At 51.8% G+C, this 23,526-nt stretch overlaps 1 protein-coding gene across 2 annotated transcripts; it reads right to left on the bottom strand.

Annotated features, from left to right (window-relative positions):
• Positions 1 to 557: 557 nt before the first annotated feature.
• On the bottom strand, positions 558 to 23,044 carry KCTD3 (potassium channel tetramerization domain containing 3). 2 transcript variants are annotated; one of them, XM_055144720.1, is made up of 18 exons: positions 22,855 to 23,044; positions 19,961 to 20,014; positions 19,197 to 19,242; positions 17,659 to 17,732; positions 15,852 to 15,910; positions 15,546 to 15,626; positions 14,942 to 15,091; positions 14,313 to 14,403; positions 11,352 to 11,542; positions 10,440 to 10,555; positions 9,734 to 9,821; positions 9,521 to 9,637; positions 8,862 to 9,032; positions 6,971 to 7,126; positions 3,944 to 4,040; positions 2,549 to 2,733; positions 2,318 to 2,456; positions 558 to 2,081 (listed from the first exon to the last, which is right to left on the bottom strand). In XM_055144720.1, exons 1-18 carry the CDS (start codon positions 22,932 to 22,934, stop codon positions 1,550 to 1,552), a joined length of 2,427 nt encoding a protein of 808 aa, XP_055000695.1. In that variant the 5' UTR covers positions 22,935 to 23,044; the 3' UTR covers positions 558 to 1,549. The 2 variants fall into 2 exon arrangements, with proteins under 2 accessions (XP_055000695.1, XP_055000696.1); XM_055144721.1 differs by lacking the exon at positions 17,659 to 17,732 and having other exon boundaries at positions 22,855 to 22,940.
• Positions 23,045 to 23,526: the final 482 nt, after the last annotated feature.

Here is a 23,526-nt window from a genome sequence, read left to right as displayed (position 1 = left end):
AGGACAGCCCGCCCCAAGCAGAGCCAGCAGACAGACGGCTCCATGTCTCTCAACCACACTCAGAGTCGTGACTTTTTGAGCTGCTGTTTTCAGTTGTTTGGGGGCCACAACAGCGGTGCTCAAGGCCAACTCTGGGGGTCAGGGAGCCCCTGTGTGGTGCGGAGGATGGACCTGGGTCTGCCATGTGCCAGGTAAGCACCTCTCTCCCATTCTAAACAGACGCAAACAAGACTGGACTTTCAGCACGATCCAAGAATCTGTTCCCTGTCATGGGGGTTTACCATGAAGCTGTCTTTCCCCAATGACCTTTGACTCTGGGAAGGAACCAGTAAATGCCAGTTTTTCCTCTTTGATGTCTGTGCTTGTACACAGAGCTGCACTAACAAGCATGTAGGGTCCTGACCCAGTAATGGTGGAGCCAAGCTTCGTGGCACAATTTTCTCTGATGATGTGAGTTCCCATCTCCTCTTCCCTTTTATCATGGGAACAAGCAGACACAAACAAAGCCCTAGTAATGCACCATTACCAGATTAGTCCTTAAATAACGGAAAACCACACCCACTGAAACCACTTTTATTTGGCTTAATAAATACACAAGAGAACTTTGTGAATTCACTGGTAATAATAGTAAACTTCAAAGAATTTATTTCCACTTCATTCACCTACTGCATTTCTTAGAATGGGAATATATACATTACTCACCAGTAAATGCTTAATGCTTTAAATTTACAATCACCTGATTTGCAAAAACTTGAAAATCATTCCAATTGAGTAAAAGAAAATGTACAAAAGGTTTTGTTTTTACAATTCAAAATATTCAAAATAACTTTTTTTACAGCACCCCACACCTATAACTGAGATTCTCATAAATTTAATAAACTAGCCACACTCTAATTTCACGATCTTCATTATTAATCATGGTGGGAAAACAGCAGGGTGGCCCCTGAAACAAAACCAAGGTCTGCCTTCCGGCCATGCAGAGCTGTGCCCTTGCCTAGCCCCGGTTTTTGGCTGGTCACACACAGACAACACCACAACTTCAAAGAAAACTTCAAACGGACTCTGGGTCTCTAACACGGTACCGCTCAAGAACTCCCACAGTGAGATGGGGAAGGACCCAGCACTCAGACAAAGCTCGTCAAAGGGACTACCACTACACACACACTCTGGACTGCACCGGCAATAGTGTTTCTGAATGACATGCTATTCCCCCACCAACATAGCACCTCAGTAAATACCCGGTAAACATGTGCAATCACAGGAAGGGCTGAGCGACTCCGTTCCAGAGAGACTGTGATTCATGGAAGGAAATCTCCGGGCAATGGCCCCGGGCAGGCCCCCAGGGGCCGGCACCTGCAGTGTGCAGACACCCCCGGGATGCCGACCACTGAGATGGCATCTGTTTCAGAAAGGTTCTCTTAATGTACTCGGGAAATGAAAAACAAAACTTTTTTCCCAAAAGGTCAAAAAGGTAACCAATGAAGCTGCTTGGCTTCAGTCTGGATGTAGAGCAGATGCCGTGGACAGTGTGGGCAGCACCGGGTGCCCCTCACAGCCCGTACTCCGGGCCCGAGGACTCGCTCTTCCTGTGCCGGGGGGATGGCGTGGTCCGGGTGGGGGAGGGCGAGGCGGGGCCGGGGGAGTCGGGGCCTCCGTCGGAAGTGCTAGGGGAGGACGCCAGGTAGGGTCCCTTCCTCCGCCCCAGGACCCCACTGCCGTCCAAGCCGCCCTTCCGCCTCGCCTCCACCCTGCTCTCACTCTCGTCTTCGGGCGCCCGCTTCTTGGACTCGAGGAGGGCTTCGGCCGCTTTCTGGGGCTCCGGCCCGCTGTCGGGCTCCCGCGGGCCTCTGCCCTCCGGGCCCGGGGACCTCCTCTCCGGCGCGGGGCCGTCCCCAGGCGCCGGGCCCCCGCCGTCCGGGCCGGCTCGCTCGCTCCTGCCCAGGCCGAGCGCCTGGAAGTCCCGGTAGCTGTGGAAGCTCTCCGTCCTCCGCGCCCGCGCCAGCAGCGGGCTCTCTCGGTAGGGCCTCACCGACCCGTACGTGGCTGCCTCGTGCACCGTCTCGTGGTGCTGGAGCTGCAGGCTGGCGGGGGGAGAGACCACAGGTCATCAGCTGTCGGGGACGCCCACGCCTGCTTCGGTGACCCGCACCCTTCCCCAGGTCAACGGGGGAGAGAGCCTGACGATACCCGGGGCAGAGGCGGGAACCGCGTGGGCCAACTCTGGCTCACGTGTGCTCTTAAACTCCACTTTCAGACACAAGGCCCTGGGCGCGCAGTGCTGCCCACCCCCGTCCCGGCCCGCCCCCGGCGGGCCCACCTGGAGCTGGACTCGCGCAGGCGGCTGGGCTGCAGCACGGAGGTGGCGGGGCTGATGTTGGGCGTGGCGCAGCGGGAGGCGCTGAGGTCACACTGGTCCAGCAGCTTCAGCAGCTCCTCCTCGGTGGGGCCGCCCACGTCTTTGAAAACAGACCCCCCCAGTGAGCCCTGGCCCAGCACCGACGTCTCTTCCCACACCCCGCCTGCCCCTCCGCGCGCCCCCAACACCTACCCTTGTCCTCGCTCTTATTCACCATGTCCATGGCGGTGGTCAGGTCCCACATCTGGATGCTGCCGTTGGTGTGGCCCGTGAACAGGTAGCGCCGAGGCCGGGAGCCCATCCTGCTGGAGCCCTCGCACTCGCGCACGGTGAAGGAGGAGATGGTCGTGCAGTCCACGGCTTGGATCTCACAGATCCTGCAAAAGGGACGGGACAGCTGTCTGCAGGCACCGGGAACTGCCTCCACGCAGAGTGCCCACGTGAGCTCCAGGGCCAGCTAAGAGCAGAGCGGATGTCCTGCCAGAGCCCCCTTACGCCTGTGGGGGTGGAGGAATGGTGGTACCAGGGCATCAAGCCCCCGGCTCGGCTGAGTCAGAGACCAGGCGCAGAGGCAGATGCGCTCAACAACCTGTCAGCTTAAAAGAGCAGAGATCTCCTGCGGGAACTGCGCCATTCTGTTCTGGTTTGGGGCCTGCTCCTGGCTCCGCTCTCAATGACCACACGGGGTGCCTGGGATGGCCACAGCCCGGTGTGTGCTCTCCCGCCCCGGCATCACCAACGGGACAATAATACTGTGCACACACACACTGTGAGGGGAGCGACCGGGCAGGGCGATGGGGATGCCCAGAGTGACTCCCACAGTCGGCGGCAGCTTCCTCACCGACACACATGGGGCCCCTCCCAGAGCTGGTGAGAACACTGCTCAACAAAGCCCTGTGTCTATCACAGCCTTCGAGTGCATTTATTAAAAACAAAACAAACAAACAAACAAAAAAAAACAGCTGACAAAATGAGTCTGAGAACAGGAAAATCGTTTTAGCTAAAGGCCACATACGAAGAACTTGAGGAGCAGAAAATCGACCTCCTCCGCGTGGGAAGCCGTGAGGACACTGGAAAGCTAGAGGCCCTCAAGGTGGTACGGGGCCAGGGCGCACCAGGGCACCTGGGACCAACAGCCGTGGGACAGGAGGGTCTCCCAGCTCCCCACATGGGCTGGCAGCGCTTTCCCTCTGCCTGGCACAGAACCTGAGAGGCGGCTGCAATCCAGCCCCGACAGTGAACTTGGGTTTTTCAAGAGAAGTGCTGAGACTCCAACCACTGGAGGCTACAGTGACACTTGATGGCTTGGGACTGGGCGGATGGTGACTCCTGAACCACGCACGGCTCCTGTGAGGAGGGGCAGGGCAGGGCCTGGCCCCGGCTACTGCCCTCCCAGGCACTGACATCCTGCCCTTCTCTGACCTCCACTCCCTCAGCAGTGGCCTCGAGGCCAGCAAGGCGAGGTGGACCGTCTGTGCTGAGTGGAAGCATCTGGACACTGGAGAGCCGGCCAGATGCTGCTCTCGCCGCAGCCGCCACTCCGGGCAGTCTCAGCTCTGCTGAACAGGGACAATGTCTGCACTGTACCTTTTCCCCGTTGACGAGAGCCTGACAAACAGTTTGTTGGTGATGGGGACGACTTTCTGGATGAACACCTGCTGGTCGTCTCGTTCTCCAAAAGGCCCTGAATCAGGAAAGAGAGCGTCAAAATAAACCCACCAAAATGCCACTGCTCCACCTCACCAAGGCACATGACTATCGCAGCACTGTTTACAATAGCCAGAATCTGGAAAAAACCCGAATGCCCCAGAACGTATGACTGGTTGAGGAAACTTTGGTACATCTATACAATGGAATACTATGCAGCTGTCAGAAAAAAGGAGGTCATGAATTTTTTATTTAAGTGGATCGGCATGAAAAGTTTCATGCTGAGTGAAATGAGTCAGAAAGAGAGAGACAGACATACAAAGACTGCACTCATCTATGGTATATAGAATAACAGAGTGGGAGACTAACACCCAAGAATTGTAGAAATAAGTACCAGGAGGTTGACTCCATGGCTTGGAGGCTGGCCTCACATTCTGGGGAAAGGGCAACTCAGAGAAGGGATCACCAACTATAATGTAGTCGAAGGCCATGTGGGGGAAGGGAGTTGCGGGCTGAATGAGGGCTAGAGACTGAGCACAGTGGCCACTCAACACCTTTATTGCAAACCACAACAGCTAATTAGAGAGAGAGAACAGAAGGGAATGCCCTGCCACAGTGGCAGGGTGGGGTGGGGGGAGATGGGATTGGGGAGGGTGGGAGGGATGCTGGGTTTACGGGTGGTGGAGAATGGGCACTGGTGAAGGGATGGGTTCCCGAACTTTGTATGAGGGAAGCATAAGCACAAAAGTGTATAAATCTGTAAATGTGCCCTCACGGTGATTCACTAATTAAAAATAAATTAAAAAAAAAAAAAAGACAGTTTCAAAGGAAAAAAAAAAAAGACTGAAAGAGAACACTTGCCAGACCCAGCAGCAACACTGCATTCCCAGGTTGACACAGAACTTCCTTCTAACAAGTCTGATTGCTTAATGGTTCAAAGCCACACCTTCCACTGTGAGGCTTTTCTTACAGGATACTCAACAGTCCCAAGGGCAGCCAGTTAAGGCAAACATCTTTACTGTTCTAGTTCCTCAGAACTTCAAAGAGGAATATACACATGTGTTTATGTATATAACATAACATACATATGTTACTTTACGTGCTGAATTTTACTTTTTTTCTAAAAATTAACATACAAAAATCTTAAAAATGTAAAAATTCATGAAATAGAATTTAATAGAAAAAGTGATCAAACTGTGAACAACTCTATGAAAATAAAATTTAAAAATATTAAAAACCAAAAAAAAGTGATCAAATGTTTTCTACAAGGTTTTCAATATAAAAAGGTTATATTATTTTACCTTATTAAATCTGGCAGAGTAGGTAAACAAATCATAAATTTTAGGAAGTTCTTAAAACTGTGTTCATTTAAAACAAATGTGACATTTTAATAATTATCTTCTCCCGCTGTAATCATTTTCTAAAATAAGACTTACTGTTCATGAAAAGTCATGTACAACACAATTTTAAAGACAACACATGCCAAGTCTTATGCAAATCAATTTTAAAAGGAAATTATCTTGATCAGTCAACAATACTCACACTGCACTTATGACCCAGTGACCTGTGTGTGGCAGTGAAGGCTTCGGTCAGTCACTCACGAAAGCATCACACAGATACCCAGTCTCTCAGCTTCCCAAGCGGGAACTCCGCACCGGGAGGTAAGCGGACCCCGGGCTGCCTCTGCTCTACGGGGAACGCTGGCTGCCCCGAGTTCCCCAACCCAGGGCTGACATCAGTGTGACGTGAGACGAGTGAGGGACAATCCTCACCCTCTAGCTCAGACAGGCGAGGATGTGCAGGGACGGGAGGGTGCCCCTCGCATGACTGTCCTGTGACTGACTCTTCACACCATAACTATGCACATTCAAAGCTGAATTTACATTTTGAAAGAAACAAAAAATATCCTTAAATTTCTATTAATTTCAAATATGTGGGGGGGGGTGGGGCCTAGGGCCAGGAGGTGAAAGACATTGTATATATACACACACATCTACACACCCCCACAAACACGCGTGTTCCCTTGACCTCCTACCCGCTGGTCCCACTTTCCACGAAGACCAGCACAAACAACAGTCTCCCAGACAACTCCTAGTCCGCATGTTCCCTCGGCCACTCTCCTTTCGACACGCCGTCCTCCCTGCCTGCCTCGGCCGAGCCCCAACCCTCCTCAGCACCCGTCAGGCCCCAGACCCCACAACAGGCCCAGCCACGCCCTCTCTGCCCTGCCCACTCCCCAGTCCCATCACCCCTCCAGGCGCCAGGAGCAGGGGCCAGCAGGCACTGCCCACCCAGCAGCCCCAGCACCTTCTCTGCCAAGCCCGTCACTCCACCCGAGCACCATGCGCTCATCCTACCTCCACCGCATTTCAAACGTCTCAGGCAGCACTTCCTAATGCTTCATCTGAAACTTACACAATCCCCTCACTGTGTGGGAATATGAACCTACAAATTCTATCTCTGTAAAGCTGAAAAAGTATTTGTGGACAGAGCAAGTGTAAGCTTCTAGTATGTAGCATCAAGTAGAGGCTGAGATAACTTCGGAAATCTAGTGCTGAAGCATCACAAATGTCAAGTTAAGTTTCATGCAACAGAACCCTAATGAAACAATTCCCATGTACCTCCCGCTGGCCAGTCTCCATTAACAAGCTACGATTTCTTCGTGCACAGGCTTAAAGTAAAAATATTCCCCTTTCTCACATACAGACACAGGGGCCCGAGCACTCACAGCGGCAGTGATTAGCCTTCTGGGACGTATGAATCAGTGAGACACTAGTGAGAATGAGAGAAACTGGCTGCTAGTCTTTAAGCAGTGGAAATCTGGTGTTGCCATTCCATGACTCTGCAGTACTCAGGAAAAGGCACTGACTTTGTCTCAACAGAATTTAAAAAGCATGTGTGCACCCACGTGTGCTCTGTCCCTGCGCACCACCCCCCACCAGTGCACTCTGGGCTGAGTGCACACACCGATGTCATTCCCGGATGAGCTGCCCCCGTGACTCTCCGTCTCCTCCAGAGACAGGATCTTGAAGGACGCCAGGGGCGTGGAGCCAGGCTGGGTGGAGATCATGCCTCGGAAGCGCGTCACTGTCCAGGTGCGCACGTGGTTGTTATCCGCACAGACTGCAAGAGAAGCAACAGAGCGTCTCAGTCCCACGGACCAGCACCTTCCACTTCTACCCAGCGAACAGACCATGGCACACTCTGAGCGGCAGACGATTGACTTATCACAAAACCACACTTGTTACTTATTTGCTCTCCGTCACTAAGGACAGCGGACTATGGCTCCCAGGCTGCCTTCCTCTCGCAGCGGGGGCCTCACACTGCCTGCAGCTCCTTGTCTGACAACACCTCAACACAACATCATTTACAAACAAGCTGTGATGATGTGTTTCTTAACTGCAGCCATCCATATAAAGATCATTCCCAGTGGTCAGAATGGTATCACAGCAGGGAGAGCCTTGCACACGGCTGATCAGGGTTCAATCCCAGACATCGCATATGAATAAACAAATTCTAACTCTGTAAGGCTGGAAAAACGTGTGGACAGAGCAAGTGCAAGCTGCTAGCATGCAGCATCAAGCAGAGGCTGAGATAAGTTCTGAAACCTAGTGTGGAAGCATCACCGTCTGTACAAATCCCAGAGCACTGCCAGCAGTAATTCTTGAGCAGAGCCAGGAGGAACCCCTGAGCACTGCCAGGTGTCGTCCAAAAGCAAACCTCCTCACCCCTCAAATGCCAGCTTTAGTATGGGATCTTAATTTTCTGGCTCCAACAAGCACTTTGAATCTGTACATATTAAAAGTGACATTAGCTCCTGTGGAGGGGCCATGACATAATCATGCGAGAAGGAGGAACTGCCCTCAATGCTCTGCTCCAAATCTTTCTCATAGCATCCTGGCTGGCTCACACCTCTCTGAGGCATAATTAACACAGAGGGCAGTGCTGGGGTCAACAAGTTAAAGAGCTTCTGAGGAGAAACTGAAAGAACTATTTTATCCCGAGTGAACACGTCTGTGAAATGCAGAGACTGGCAGACTAGACTGCACAGTCCCATGTGGAGTCCAGGATGGCACCAGAAGCCACCAGCACAGGTGACACAACTGCTTTCAGCAGGGAGAAAGGAAGAAGAGACTCTGGGCTTGAGATTTCTTCAGAGAATCTCTTTTTTACAATTTTACCAATGTTTTAATATTCTTCATTTTTTTTGAGGGGGGTCACACCCAGTGATGCTCAGGGGTTACTCCTGGCTCTGCACTCAGGAATTACTCCTGGAGGTGCTCGGGGGACCGAATGGGATGCTGGGAATCGAGCCCGGGTCGGCTGTGTAAAAGGCAAATGCCCTACCCGCTGTGCTAACACTCCAGTCCCTCTTTTAATATTCTTGCAACAATCAATCATCACTAATCTAAATCTATATTAGCACTGAATCTTTAGACAATACAACCAAGTGCATGTTAAATTCATTTTTCATTTAAAAAAAAAACTAGATAGGGTTAGATATACTGAGAAGAGTTTACTAGAAAAACAAATTAAATGGCGGGTTCTCTCTCATGGGTAGGTATATGACCAGGGAAGCCACAGATCTTGGAAGACAACTGCTGGGGCCAGAGAGATAGTCCAGGGGTTACAGCACTTACTTTGCATGCAACCAACCCAGGTTTGATCCCCAGCACCCCAAACGTTCCCCCAGGCCCCCCTAGGAGTGACCCCTGTGCATCCCGGGACAGGAACAAGAACAAAGTGATCGATTTCTTCTCTCCTGTTTTTCCGAGGATTTTTCGCTCACGTCAAGCCCTGTTTTTGTCTGTTGGGGGCCCAGAAAGCAGCCTGGGAGGCACCTCCCCAGGCCTGGTACCTGACACGAGATGCTTCTCCGAGAGCATGATCTTGGTGACGGGGCTGCGGTGGACTGTGAAGGTCTGGAAGAGCTGTGGGCCCGAGCCCACGGTCTCCGGGTGCTGGACGATCACACGCACTGCTCCTGAGCTCGTGCCATAGGCGATCTCAATCCAGTTCCCGCTGACACCTGCACAGAGGGAGGATGGGGAGCTGTCGGGTGGGGGCAGATCACTTCCTGGGAGGGAAAAGTGCCGTACGGGTGCATGCGCATGTGTGTGTGTGTGTGTGTGTGTGTGTGTGTGTGTGTGTGCGCGTGCATGCTGGGCTTTTTGGTTCGTTCAGGGGGACTGTAAGATAACACCACTTGTGATTTCAAACTGAACTCGGCTGAATGTGCTGGTGCTTTGAGGCCATTTCAGTGAATACTGCGACACCAGTTTAACAGACACTCAGAGAGGCATATCTTCATTGCCCACCTCCCCCAAGACATTATGCGACTGTCCCGGGCGATCTGTCTCCCGCTTGAAACCAAACACAGACTGGACAAAGACAGATGAAATCTTTAGCCTGGCCATTCTCCCACAGGAGGGCCTGAAAGAATCTGGATCTCCCCAAGCGAGCACTAAACACACATTTGCGAGTTTCATGGTTTGTTAGCACGTGGCTGCAACTAACTTGTTTTGGGCGTGAGGTAAACGCTCAGAGCAGTGACAGCATCGTTGGAAGGGTCGTGGTACAGTTCAGTCACGAGAAGGTCGTTATCCTTCATCCTCAAAGGGAACTTCTGCATGTCTGAGGAAGAAGTCCGTATCAGTGCAGAAAGTACAGCTACTCAGAGCTTCTCTGGCTCTCGCTCTGAAAGGGGTCTCCTCCCACACAGGCACACACCTATGTAATATATGGATCCATTGTTGCAGCCCAGCAGAAGGAAGGAGCCCGCAGTGTCATAACTTGTTATGGGGACAACATCTTGGACCTGAAGAGAGAGACTGTTCCGTGTTAGGGACCTTCTGCCAAACTGCCTTCAAACTCTGATTTTTCTTTTGACAGAAAGAGTCGCTGATACCCAATTTTAAACAGGAGTCAGAGAACATATGTTCTATGCAATTACACGCAAAAATGAGCCCCTGAGATCCACACACACAGTCCTTATGGAGCCTGTCTGAAAAGACGGATCTCTGACAACAGAACTTTCCTCTCAGGCCTGGCAGGGTCCGAGGGTGGGTCTGGTCAAGGCGCTACATGGTAAGTGTCCAGATGACACAGCCAGGACCTGTCCTTGTGCCAGGGCTCCGGTCAGGTCAGGAAACCAGGATGGGGCACGGCAGAGGGGTGGGGGTGGGGGGGTCCCAGCCAGTGTGGGCAGACGGAAGCTGGCGGAAGCTCTGAGGCCGGCCCGGCTGAGCGTGCTGGCCACAGGAGCTCGGGAACTAGAGACTCTTGAAACAGTCAGATGTGTTCCGTGTCCGGGAAGCTGATTTGCCACCCAAGTCCCACTCTGTCTAGCAAACCCCAAACAGGGCAGCTCCCAGGACGCGAGGACTTGGCGCGCCTTGTGCACACTCTAGCCAGGGGCCTTTCGGGCGGGACCCACCTGCCAATGCTGAGTGACAGCATTCCACACGCCCACCTTCCCGGTGTGGCTCGTGGCCACCAGCTGATTGCCAATGAAGAAGAGCGCGTCCACGGGCACGCCAAGGCTGAACACGCCTAAAACAAACAACAATAAAGCCAGAGAGGTGAGTCCACACTTTCCTCAGACTCACCCCAGCAAGACTGGTGACACTTAGACCTGCTCTGAAGCATCAGCCACAGAGAGACCGGAAACCAGACACTCGCAAGCTCCCGGAAAAGCTCCACAGCAGCCTCAGGCTCAGTGTCCCCAGCCAACACTTGGGGTGGAAGCTGTTGGCCCCACTGCTGAGGAAGCATCAACAAAACCAGGCAGATTTCCAGCAAAGAAAGGAGGAACCGGGACCGAGCAGTGCACTGGACCAGACGCCCCCTCGCTTTCCACAGGACCCACGGCAGAGTCGGCCAAGGCCTGCGATCAGCCAGGCCTGAGCACCAAGGCTGTGAACTCTTGGCGGTCTGAGCACAGGAGCGTGAGCGAGCCAGGGCAGGCAGCAGGCCATGGTAGCTGGGACACGGCAGACACTGCAGATGCAGATGGGGGCGGCTTTGCAGCTACACCCCATCACCAAAGGTCCTCCGTGCCCATGCGTGGCTCTGAACCACACAGAGCTCAAGTGCTCCCTGGGTGGCGGCTGCTGGTCCAGACAGCAAGGGGAGCGAGAAGCCCAGCACCGCCAGAGACTGAGACTGTCAGGTTCTGCTGGCACAAACTGGCATAGACTCTGGCCCGCCAGAAACGCCCACGTCTCCCTCCTCCCACGAGAGACCCACTGGCCCCAAGCCATCTGCCTGACCACAGACTGCCGAGGGGAGCTGTGGCCCTGCTCGCCAGAGTCCAGAAGGTGTCTCCCAGACTGAGGATGCCCCCTACCTATCTCGCTGCCGCTCCCTCCATCCTGGACGCTCCACAGGATGATGCTGCTCTCCGAGGCCACAGCCACCATCTTGTCCTTGTCACCGTGCGGCCCTCCTACCACCTTTGCATTGAGCGCAACCCGCTCGATTGTCCAATCCAAGTAGGGGCTGGTGAACACCTGCTGCCATCCGGAAGATTCTTTTATTCTGGGAGAATAAACACAGAAGTCATGCACACAGCAGTGATACAGCACGCAGGAGCTCAGCGAAACAGAAAAGAGATGCTACTGCGTATCGACCTGAATGTCCGACAAGCACAAAATGCACTCACAATTCCAACAAAGAAAGAACACTATTCCCAGAGTCGTGTAATGCTGATATGCAAAGGACATGTAAGCTACCTTTAGAGACACTGAATTTCTCCAAAGACAAGAAAGTTCTCCAAGGAGTTTGTGTGTGTGTTTTGTTTTGGAGTGACACCCAGCAGTGCTCAGGGGTTACACCTGGCTCAGCATGCAAGAATCGAACCACGGTCGGCTGCATGCAAAGCAAGCACCCTACCCTCTTGCTATCTCTCCAGATCTACTTTAACTGGATAGAAAAAATTCAGAATACTATTGTAGAAGATCATAATGTTCCTAGAATACTAGATTAACTCTTCTAGAATGCGGGAGTAATTCTAGAATGCTAGTCTGGAACACAGAACATTCTTTACAGGAAAGTATTCCGCCTCCACTATAGTGGGAACCACTGGTATTCCACCTGAGGGCTCCAGTACTCTGGAGGCCAGCCCAGCCGCAGAGTGTTTATATTCCAGCTGCAGCCCGACACCTGGGCACAATCAGTGAGCAAAGTGTAAGCTCTGGAAACCCTGCTCTGAGCATATTATTCTCAGTCTGGGGGCACACGATGCTGTGCTCAGGGCTGGCTCTGGCTCAGCACTCAGAGAATACTCCTGGTGAGCTCAGGGGACCTTAGGGAGTGCTAAGGATCAAACCCAGGTCTGGAGACTCAAGGGAGTGCCCTCCCTGATGTGCTACCTCTCCATCCCTATCCCTGCCCCTGCTCTGGGTAGCAGAACTTAGAGCCTCATTTCAAATAAAAACACCGCATGAGCTTATACATCCCCCTGTATGTGAACAGTTACAAGTCCTCAAATTTGCCATTCCGTCAAAATGCATTCTTTAATACTCCATTTCTGATAACCATACCTGCAGACACAGGTCTGACCTGTGTGCATTTAGGGATTTTAAAAATGCATTATTCTGTGGGTATAAATAAGTCCCCACACATTTAAAACCGACAGTCATGCACCCAAATCATGAATGGCCTGAACCCTAAGCATGGAAATTCTGTTTCCCAAGGAGACCAACAATTGTCTTCGGTAAAGACAAACAGAACACAAAGGGAATGTGTGCCTTTAAATGTGCCTTTACACACATCATAAAGTTTAAACTGAGATGCTCATTCATAAACTGTCACCCATGAAATCACATTACCTTCATTTTTTATTTAAAAAAATTGATGCTCAAGTGAAACTGTAATTCAGAAATATATGTAACTTTGCCTTTATGAATTAATTTTCAGAATGAATGATTTACTCAAGAATAAACTGGACCCAACTTTCTTAGGCACTCAGTGGGCTGTAATTACCCTCTCTGGCCACCAGATGGGATTTCCAGGTTAAGAAAAACAATGGACTGAAAAATAAACCACTGGGGGATAAATATAGACACTCAGAGACTGTTAGCGCGGGAACAGGGCACTCTGGGACACTCTGAGCTGCTAAATGGATGCCCACGTACATGAGGTTCCCGATGTGTTCAATGAAGAGACATTACAGATTTAATGGGGGGATAATGCGATCTGGTGATGATTAATTTAGGGATACAAGGCACTAAGATGAAATGTGATCTGATCTTCCATAGAGACCCAGCAGAAGTCATTTTAGAAATTAGGACATTATAAAGTCAGAATATGAACAAAAGAAGTAAAAATACAAACCAGACAGTGTATTTGAGTGGTTATAACAATATGCACCTTGACTCAGTAGGAGAGACGAGTTCATGGTGTCATCTACTAAGCTCCATCCCTGGCTAATTTACGTCTCTTTTCTTGTATTTACGTCTCTGTTATTGTTGTTTTGGGGGCCACAACTGGTGGTGCCTGGGGACCACGCAGTGCTGGGGATCAACCAGGACTCCATAAGCCAAGGTCACTGAGCTAATAATCTCTTCGCCCCTTGAATGCTGGTTTTAGATTGAAAGTTAAATTTAAAAAAGAATTACCTATTAGCTTATAATTTTTCACACAAGCACTACACTGTTTAGAATTAGTGACACCTGTAGAATAAACTCTGATCCTAGTGGCCATCCTCTTCCTCGTGAGCACTGAAGCGCTGAGTGACACAAGGAACAGACTAGACACCCCCACCAACATCCCAAAGAAGAGGTGATAATGTCGGCAAGCTTGGGAAACTTAATTATAAGTACATAGCTTCTTAAATTACGAGAGATTATAGAAAAGTATACAAATACATTAAAAGGTGTCTGTCATTAGATTCAAGCCTACAAATGAACATAAAACTAAATAAGGCTTTCAAGTGTGGTGAGAAAGGATGTTTCACGCATTATCGCAGATGTGATTAGTGGTATGCCCACTGGGAACAACCACAATGGATTCCTGAGTCTCACATCACATCCTCAAAAGGAAGCCGTGGATAAAGATCCAGAATGAAACAGAAGCAGCTACTTACATGACCACCAGTGGCATAAACTCAGCATTAAAAACAGAAACATGAAAAGCCTAACAATACGAAAATGAATGCTCAAGGAAAAGAGGGTATGACAGTGCTCAGGGACCCAAAACCAGGTGGCAGCCACACGCAAGGCCAGTGCCTTTCTCTTGTACCACCTCTAGGTCCTCAAGTCATTTTTCAAACCCAGCAAATAAAGAAGCAGCCCAGACCCCGAAATACCTGTAGCACACAGCGAAGTGGGCATAGGCAGCCACGATCCAGTTGTGATGGCCAGTCACCAGAAGCACCTTCCGGGGGTCCACAGGAAACCCTGCAGACACGGTGGACGGTTTATGTTCTAAAGCCGAGCAGGCAGACTCTGGGGACCACAAACTGTGGGAATGCAGCCAGGCCGCTGTACACTGGGGTCACGGCCAGACAGCCCAGGGAGCCACCAAGACTGAGGGCCTGGTTCTTCCTAAGACCTGCCAAGCTCTGTTTGAGAGGTTTTTAATCCGTTTCTTTGGGGGCCTCTCAAGCGGTGCTTGGGGAATCTGGGGTCATTCCAGAGTCTCAGCCACCATCCCCACTCAGCTGACACCTGACGTGAGGGTCCACGGAGCTGTGGTGTCAGGGACATGCTGGGGGTCAAGCCAGGTTGAGTGCACACAAGGCGCGTGACCTACCCCTGTACTGGCTTCCCAGACCTCAGAACACATACTTTTTAGATAAAGTTCTCTGCTGAGACTTCTCAAGGTGAAAGTGCCTTGAGTTAAAGAATTAGGCAAAAGTCACATCTTTAAAAATGACAGTGTCACCCCAAACTGAAGCACAAGTCCTCGATGTTGGTTTTCTCCACCTCTTCTTACCTAGTCTGACAGTCCCTTCCCCCGCCGCAGAGAGAGCAGGCTGGGCGTTCTCCCTGCTGCTGGCCCGCGCGTCGCCTTCCACAGCAGTTAGTCCGTTCCTGGGATCTGCAGGGGACCTAGCTGGGTTGTTTATTTTACGACTTGGAATACCTGTAAGAGCAACAAAGAGCAAGTTATTTCTAAATAATTCAGACAGCTCACCTCACCAATACTCAAAACCAGGCACTGTGACAAAGAACACTATCAACGGGCACTGATAGTTCAAATGACGTTCCGACAGCTATTCGCTGTGAACCATGGAAACACAGAACAGGCAAGGGAAAAGACAATGTTTCCCCAGAGCTCTCGTTACACACAAGACACCTGGCTGGGGTCACCCCCCTGCGCCCCACAGCACTGTGGCTTCAGACAATGCAGACAATGACCCCACATCCTTCCAGAGTGGGTGGGGGAAGCAGGAGAGGCAGGACATTACAGGACCAGTTCAGTAAATGTCTGCTCCAGCAAAGGCAAGGACCAGGGCAAGTGAACTCGCCCGACCCAGGACTCATGTACAAGAAGCCGATGATCAGAGAAGCATCTCTGACTGACCCATGCACTGTACCTGGGGGCGGCAGGTAGCCGTGGAACAGGACACTGCCACACGAGGAACGCTCCAGCTCTTCGCACAGAAGCAGCCGTCTCACTGCGAAAAGCAGAGTGGCTGCATCAGCACCAATGCAAGGAGCCCGCTACCTCCACTCAGGCAAGCACCGCTGACATGCATGGTCATGGTGGCCTGCAGCATTTCACTGGGGACAGCTGAACACTTGACCAAGGCTCATGCTGGGAAGCTGAGTCCGGGGAAGGCCCTGGCACTGACCGTTCCCACCAGGCGCTCAGTGCAGAGAACACGCCCGCGAGCTCCTACCAAGTGGGGTGATGCCGTAAAACTCCGCTTCGTGCCTGAGGACACTGATGCTCACGCCCCTAGGGAGAAACGGGAGCAACGTGAGTGCCTCCCCCTCACTCGGGCTGCTGCCCACACGCCGGCAGGATACAGCTCCCAGGACTCCAGGCAGGACCCCAAGCCTAGACTCTGAAACTCACTTCCCCCAGATGCAGACATCTCAGAATGTCTACAGTAAAAACACAAGAACCCCAGGCCAACCCAACTTTCCATACTCAGAAAGAGGATGAGCCGCGTGACTGAATGAGAGGTCAAGCGTGACAGCATCAGGGAGCATAAGCGGGGTTTGCTGGGAGACACATCTCCCCCCCTCCCACACACACACAGTGCCTGTACCTAAGTCCCGTAAGACAAATCTGCTGGAGATGACAGTGTTCCTGTGAGCAGAGCACGGAGCAGGGGCAGAAGCAGCAGGTGCAGGAAGGCACGTGCCATTGACATGAAGACTCACAGGGAAGCCACATGAAAATAAAGAGCGGGAGCCACAGCAGCTTGAGTCCACAGCACTGGGGCCAGGAGTTGGACCCGGCAAGGCCCGCGTACTCCTCTGCACCGCCAGCGGCCACGGGAGAAAGGGGGCTCGCCCTTCGGTTTCTATCAGAACCTGCTCTATGGTAAGGAATGTCACCTGCAAAGGCAGCAGAAAGTAAGAACTGGCCTACAGAACTGGGCCTGGCATGGCCGGAGCCACTGAGTCATGGTGGAGTGATACAGGCACGTGGGGACTGCGGAGCTAGAATGTTGTATGCATGAACCCCTACCACGAACAAATCATAAATCATGGTGCACAAACAAGAATGATTCTTTAACTGCCTTAACAGAAACAAAAGGGTCCATCACCACAGACTCTGTAGAAAGGAAAAGGATGGAAAATACAGTGACTGAGTCAGTGCTCACGAATTCAGAAGCCTGGGAAAGGGCCCAACTCTTGAAAGATAGAGTCTATCGAAACAACAGAAATAGATTTCGGGGCCAGAGAGAGAATAAAGAGGTAAAGTGTTCAACTAGCACACAGCTGACTCAGGCTCGAGCCCTAGCACCACGTAAGGTCCCCAGGCACCATCAGAAATGAGCCCTGAGCACCAGCAGGTGTGGCCCAGCCCCTGCCTCCCCAAAAGAAAAACAATCTCTGACGTCACCATTATCTATTAAAGAAGTTGATCCAGGAACTGACTCAGGGGTAAGGAGACCCACCACGGACACAGAGAATGAGCGTTCAGAAAGACCAGAGTCCAGGCTGGGGTCCCTGATGAGGCCAGACCACAGCAGAGCAGGCGTCCCCCTGCGGGCACCACCTGGCCACTAGGCTCGAGATCCACAGACACTGTCCACACGGGCTCCTGGTGACTGAGAGTGAGTGTCGGTGTGGGGGCGGGCCCGGCGCTCACCCTGACCCGGGCTGGAGGCTGAAGTGAGACGAGCCAAGGTGGGCGCGGGGCAGAGAAGCACAGGGCCGGGCAGGGGCCTGAGAGCCAGGCCGTCCGGGGATCAGTAACAGTGAAGCAAGAGTTTCACACAGAAGCAGCAGAGCAGATCCCGGGAGGGCGCTCTGGTGTCCGTGTGGGGACCGAGTGGGGACGGCCCTAGAGGAGGCAGGAAGCAGCACCAGGCCAGACAACCACAGCAGCACCTATGAGCTGCAACTATGAGCTTCGTGCTCTGAATGCCTTTGAGCAAAAACAGTCTTGGGGGAAAGACTACTTCATAAAAGATACCCACACAACACAGTGACTAATAAGAATCTCCTTAAAGACGATGCGTTTCTTACCGTAAGTCTAATTCTTTCGTCCGAAGGAAATTTAAAATGGGCGCGAATGCTGCAGGGTCTCTATCAATAAATATCTGTGGACAAAGCATTGCTTTATTTCCAAGTCATAAACCTTCAACTTTAATATCTGTAACACTGACTTAGGACCAAATGCAAAATTACCTAAACACTAATTTTCCTCAATCCTATTCTTAAATTTTAATCTTTCAAGCTGGAGAATGTCTATGAATTGCATTCATTGAGCCAACATTGTTTTCCACCTGAAAAGTCATTATTAGCTGGATAATATTCTACTAGGTAGGAAAAGTCTGTCATCTCTGGTAAAAATGAGAATGTCCCCTCTGAGAGGGTGTAAATTCAACAAATAGTTGCAAAACATGGACAATTCCTAAATTGGCTCACCCTTAATTATTGGCAATAGTGATGCACATAATCAATGTTTCATAAGCAAACCATTGTAACTACTTGCTTTTACTTATTTGGGTTTTGAGGCCACACCTGGCAGTGCTTAGAATTTACTCCAGGCAGGGATCTGGGCACCACATGATGTGCTGGGGTCAAACCTGGTCAGCTACATTTAAGGCAAGCAAGCGCCTTAGCCGCTGGACCATCTTGGCCCACAGGAGATGATAATAAAGCATATAGACTATAGGGAAAACACTATGCCTGAAAATGTGAAATACATAAGTGATCATCGTTCACCGGCATTTATCTTCCATCAGTGACAGAATGCTTGCTGTTCCAATGAACACTGCTCAAAAATCAAGGCAGGCAGGCTCAGTTCCCTACTGAGGACTAAAATTCCTCTGATTTCTCAACCAGGAGGAGAACTGGGAGCAAATGAGAAAGCTTGTTATACTGTGATCGAACAGGCTGACAAAGGAGTAAGGTCCTTCTAGAGGCGTCTGGTTGTGTTCTTGCTTTTAACGAGGAACAACTGAAAGCTGAAGTGCTGCAGATGGCGGGGCAGTCCCCGGCACCCTCTCAGACATTCCCGGGGACACAGTGTTCCTCCTGCGGGTTTCCCTGACCCGCACACCTGATCCCACCACCTGAGCACTCTGCAACCTCCAAACAGAAAGTCTTTCACCCAAACAGGGTGCGGCTACGCGTGACTCGCCTTACTGATGTATGAATGATTCTCTGGTGCAGAAAGTCAGGAAACTCTTTCCTCCTCTCACTCACTGCAGCACAAGTCGACAAGACCATTCTCCAAAATAAATCATTGGGCCAGCCTAACTTAGGGCATTTCTGTGTGGAATATAAAAATGTCCTAGTATCTGTTCACCCAATTCCCGCCAATAGGCTTTCAGGACTGGGCGGGCAGTACCGGGCTAAGGTGCAAACGCACCCAAGTCAGAGCCAGCCAGAGAGTAAAGGGGCTCCAGATTGGCCTGGCATGTGGCAGACCCACCCTACTGCCCCCCAGACAGAGCCAGCGGCAGCAGAAGCAACCCTCAGCACCCACGGTGTGGTCCAACACTCCCCACCAGAACTTACTGGCCTAGTTTAGAAGTAAATAATGCTATTATACTCACAGCACCAGTTTCATCTCGAAGTGTTGAAATTCTTCCACTCAGCAAACTGGAAATCATTAAAAAGAAGTTAATTTTAATACCTAATATGATAAAAAAAAAAAGCATCTAATTCTTTATCAAATAGCAAACACCAATATAAAAAAGTATTTCTCCTCTGGAGTAAAGTAGGAGCTGGACAGACAGTACAGTGGGTACCAGGTGCTTGTCTTACACACGGCTGGCCCAGGTTCAATTCCTGGAACTCTACATGGTCCCCACCAGGAGGGATCCCTGAGCACAGAACCAGGAGTAAGCAGGAGTGAGTACCCCTGTGTGTGGCCCAACCCAAAACAAAAAAACCAACATACTAATAATTTAGAGATACTAAATAGTTTAAGAATTAAGATTTATCTCAAAAAACATTAATCACAAATTTTATTATACATGTATAATATACAATGGTAGGGCCTTTGCCTTGCACAAGGCCAACTGGGGTTCAATTCCCCCACCCCTCTTGGAGAGCCTGGTAAGCTACTGAGCATATCCCGCCCACAAGGCAGAGCCTGGCAAGCTACCCATGGCATATTTGATATGCCAAAAACAGTAATAACAAGTCTCAAGATGGAGACATTACTGGTGCCCCCTTGAGCAAATCGAAAAGCAATGGGATGACAGTGACAGTGACATGTAATTAAGCATGCTGGACTGGAGTGATAGCAGAGCAGGTAGGGTTTGCACGCAGCCGACCGGGTTCAATTGACATTTTAAGGAGTTTCAGGAAATACCTGGAAAAAAAGGAATCTGGAATCCACATGAGCGTTTGTCTTGAAGTACTGAATCTGTAATGGAAAAGCGTGATACTTAAAATGTTATTGTTAATTTGCTTTAATATGATGATGACTTTTACAGTTTTTAATATTGTCACTCTCAACTCAGAGTTAAAAATACTCAAAGTTTTCAACAACAACCCCCCAAACCAACCCACAGAGAGTGTCCTAAACACTTCTCTCTCAGCATGCCAACCTGCTGCCGATGGACAATCAGTCCATGGAATCAAGTCTGCGCATGTCAATACAGCAGTGAACCTCTCGGTCACCTGTCTGCCCTCTAACTGGACAGTAGTAGCCCACACAATCCCTGCTCCCCACTGCTCCAGTGCCCTGGTCCTGGCCAGTGGGCCTCACCGTGGCCAACACACATACATGCCATGCTGGCCACCTTCCCTCACACCATTCTTCTTCCTGGTTTTTGAGAATGTGTACAGCATGTTTTGGAGCTTCAAGTAATGCCACCGTACATCATGCATTTAGCACTTCTTGCCAATTTCCAACAGTAGCATAAGTCATACAAAAAATAACCATACAAAAAAAGTCATACAAAAAAAGTATAACATTGTCTTAAGGTTAAAATAAATGCTATTTGCTTTTTCCCAATTCTGGGTGAACAGACTGTGAGTCCATATATATGATATGTATATATATACATGTATATATATATATATATATATATATATATATGTCACTGGTGACAAAGAACACACAATCCAGCTCTTATCCATTCGCACTCTCACTTGAATGCTTCCAAGACTCATCACACAGAGAGGACCTCATCCATGTGTCCACACACAGAGGCTGAGAACTGCCCCACGCTTGGGGACTCATGTCCGGTGACTGGTCCTTGGGTAGCCCTGTGCCTGTGCATGGGCCAGGAAAGACCAGGACATACTGGAAAAATATGGCAAAATTCCCTCCGTGTGTTTCCAGAAAAAGATAAATACCTCAATGATGAAGCGAGGACCCACTAGGAAATGAATCATTCTGGCTTCATCCATTTGCAAAGCAATTCCAAGCAAGGATCGCTTCTAACCCTTGACCTTTCATTTTCACTGCTTAGTCAGAAAGCCATCGGCCAAATAACACAAATCTTGTCTTCCTTGGAAAATCACAAGGGGCTATTTCAAGTCCCATTAGAAACTCAATTAAAACCAGCAGTTTGGGTGGAGAGAACCATAAGGAATTTCAGTGGTCCAATACTCGCATCCCCAAGGAAAAAAGGATAAACAACACAACTCCAAATCAGACTTCACGGAAGTGATGACATTTGGACAGGACAGCTGGGAGGGCACTTGCCTTTATGTGGCTGATGGGGTTCGATCCCCAGCAACCCTCAGAGTCCCCTAAGCACCTCTAGCAGTAATTCCTGAGTGCAGAGCCAGGAGTAATCCCCGAGCATTGCTGGGTGTGGCCCCAAAATAAAAAATAAGCATGACATTCACAATGACAGCACAATTCTTTGTAATACGACCCCTTTCAATCTAAAGAAAAAAATCAAACAAAAAAAATAGTCTCCTGTAATGTGTTCTCAGTTTTCCTAATGATAAATGCTAAATTAAAGATGAGACCATCTTTAATGTCTGCATCTCTGCATTTATAGTCCAAACTATTGAGTTCCTATTACATTGGCTTAGAAGTGATCTAAAAAAATAGGATCAGCCAATCAACCAATGCTCTTCCTGGCCAAGCCTTGCATCTCCCATACCTTTCATTACATTTCTGTGTGTGAGTTCCATATGGTTGGGGCGACTCAACTGGTCATTACCCGACTGGGGAAACTAGAACCAAAGCACTGCCTGCCCAAGACCCGAGCCGGGGGCCCGGCTTCGCCCAAAAGTACCACACACACACACAGCCACAACTGAAGCTGCGACAGACGGGGCAAAGCCCAGTTCCAGGACAGTGACAGAATGAAACATTCCAGTGCCAACCTTGCCACCTTCCCCAACTAAAAACTGTTTCCACGGTGCATGGCCGAGCCAGCAGCTCACGCAGGGCCACACGCTCTCAGAGCCCAGGAACCAACATACAACAGACTGCTGAGCTCTGCAGCCACTGCTCCAGCAGGGCCCAGCGGCATCTGGGCAGGGCTCGGCCGCAGGCCAGCACCCCAGCCCTACTCCTGGCCAAGCGGCCAAAGGTTTGTAGCAGTGATTGCGGGGGAGGGGGGCGGGGGGGGCAACGACACATCCTTTTCTTCACACCAGGAGATAACTCCCTAGCTAAGACTGAGATCTGACCTGAGATCTGACCTGAGTCCGCAACAATAACGCTGCCCCCTCTTAAATGAGAAAGCACTTTTGCTTCAGGTGGGGGAGCAGGGCAGGTGGCAAAAGAAATGCAGGCAAAGAACGGGAATTCATTCCGAGTTTGGGTGCTGGGTGCCGCGCTCAGAACAGGTGAGTCCGCGGCCCAGGCCCGCAGTGCCTTCGACACCGCCCTCCAGAAGGCCCAGTTGGAAACTTCACATTCTGCAGCGCGGCGAGCCCCGGCTCCACCGGGAGGGGTGACTCAGAGACCGTTGCAGACCGTTGACCAAAAACTGGATTTCCACTCCCTCCCCCAACTCCCAACCCGCTTAAGAGACGGCGGGCAGGGAGTGGCGGCCCGCGGAGACGCAGCCGCGTCCAGGGCTGCTCCACTGGGCGGGCGCGCCCGGCGTGGGGGCCTCCCGAACCCGCGATCGGGGGCGGTTCGGCGGCCCGGCCCGGAGACCCGCGCGGCCCGGCCCGCCAGGCCCCCGGAGCCGCTGCCCGCACCCGGGCCGGCCGGTGCCAGCGCCGGGCAGGCGGGGCCGGGGGCGCGCGCAGGGGCGGCGGGGTCCCGCGGCCGGGCGCCCCCCTCACCTGGTGCCCCCCACGTTGAGCTGCACGATCTCGCCGCTGCCCGCCGCCGGGGCGAAGCTGCCGCAGTGGCCGCCCGCCATGGCCGCGCCGAGCCCGCAGCGGGCGCCTCTCGCCCGGGTCCCCGGCGGCGGCGCGGGGCGGCGGCGCGGCCTCCCGCTCTCGCCGCGTCCAGCCGCCCGGCCGGCCCCGGCCTCCCCGCAGCGCTGCCCGGCGCGTCCGCGCCCCCGACGCCGCCGTCGCCGCCGCCTGCCGGGCACGAGGGGTCGCCGCTCGGGACAAAATACCGCAGCGCTCACCGCTTCGCTCGCCGCAAACGTGGAGAGGGCGGGGCGGGGCGGGGCTTAGGGCCCGGCGGGGCGGGGCGGAGAGGAGCGGAGCCGGGCTTGGCGCCCGGTGGGGCGGGGCTTGACGCCCGGCGGGGCGGGGAGGGGCGGGGTTTGGCACCCAGAGAGGCGGGGCGGGGCGGGGCCGGAGCCGCAGCGGGCACGGGAGGGCGCGGGCGGGCGCGGCTCTGGGCGAGGGTCGGTGCTGTCTCTTCCTTCCCGGGGTTCCTGGTCCTTTCCCCGTTCCCGGGAAGCTTTCTCAGCACCCTAGAGGCAGAGGAGCCCCTATAGCACTCCTCCGGGCATCCCGCCTCTTCCCCTTTACCAGGAAGCCTGGGATCGGGGACCC

Source organism: Sorex araneus, chromosome 7 (genome assembly GCF_027595985.1).
Source record: "Sorex araneus isolate mSorAra2 chromosome 7, mSorAra2.pri, whole genome shotgun sequence".
Taxonomy (NCBI): Eukaryota; Metazoa; Chordata; class Mammalia; order Eulipotyphla; family Soricidae; genus Sorex; species Sorex araneus.
This window is presented reverse-complemented; position numbering and strand designations above follow the sequence as displayed.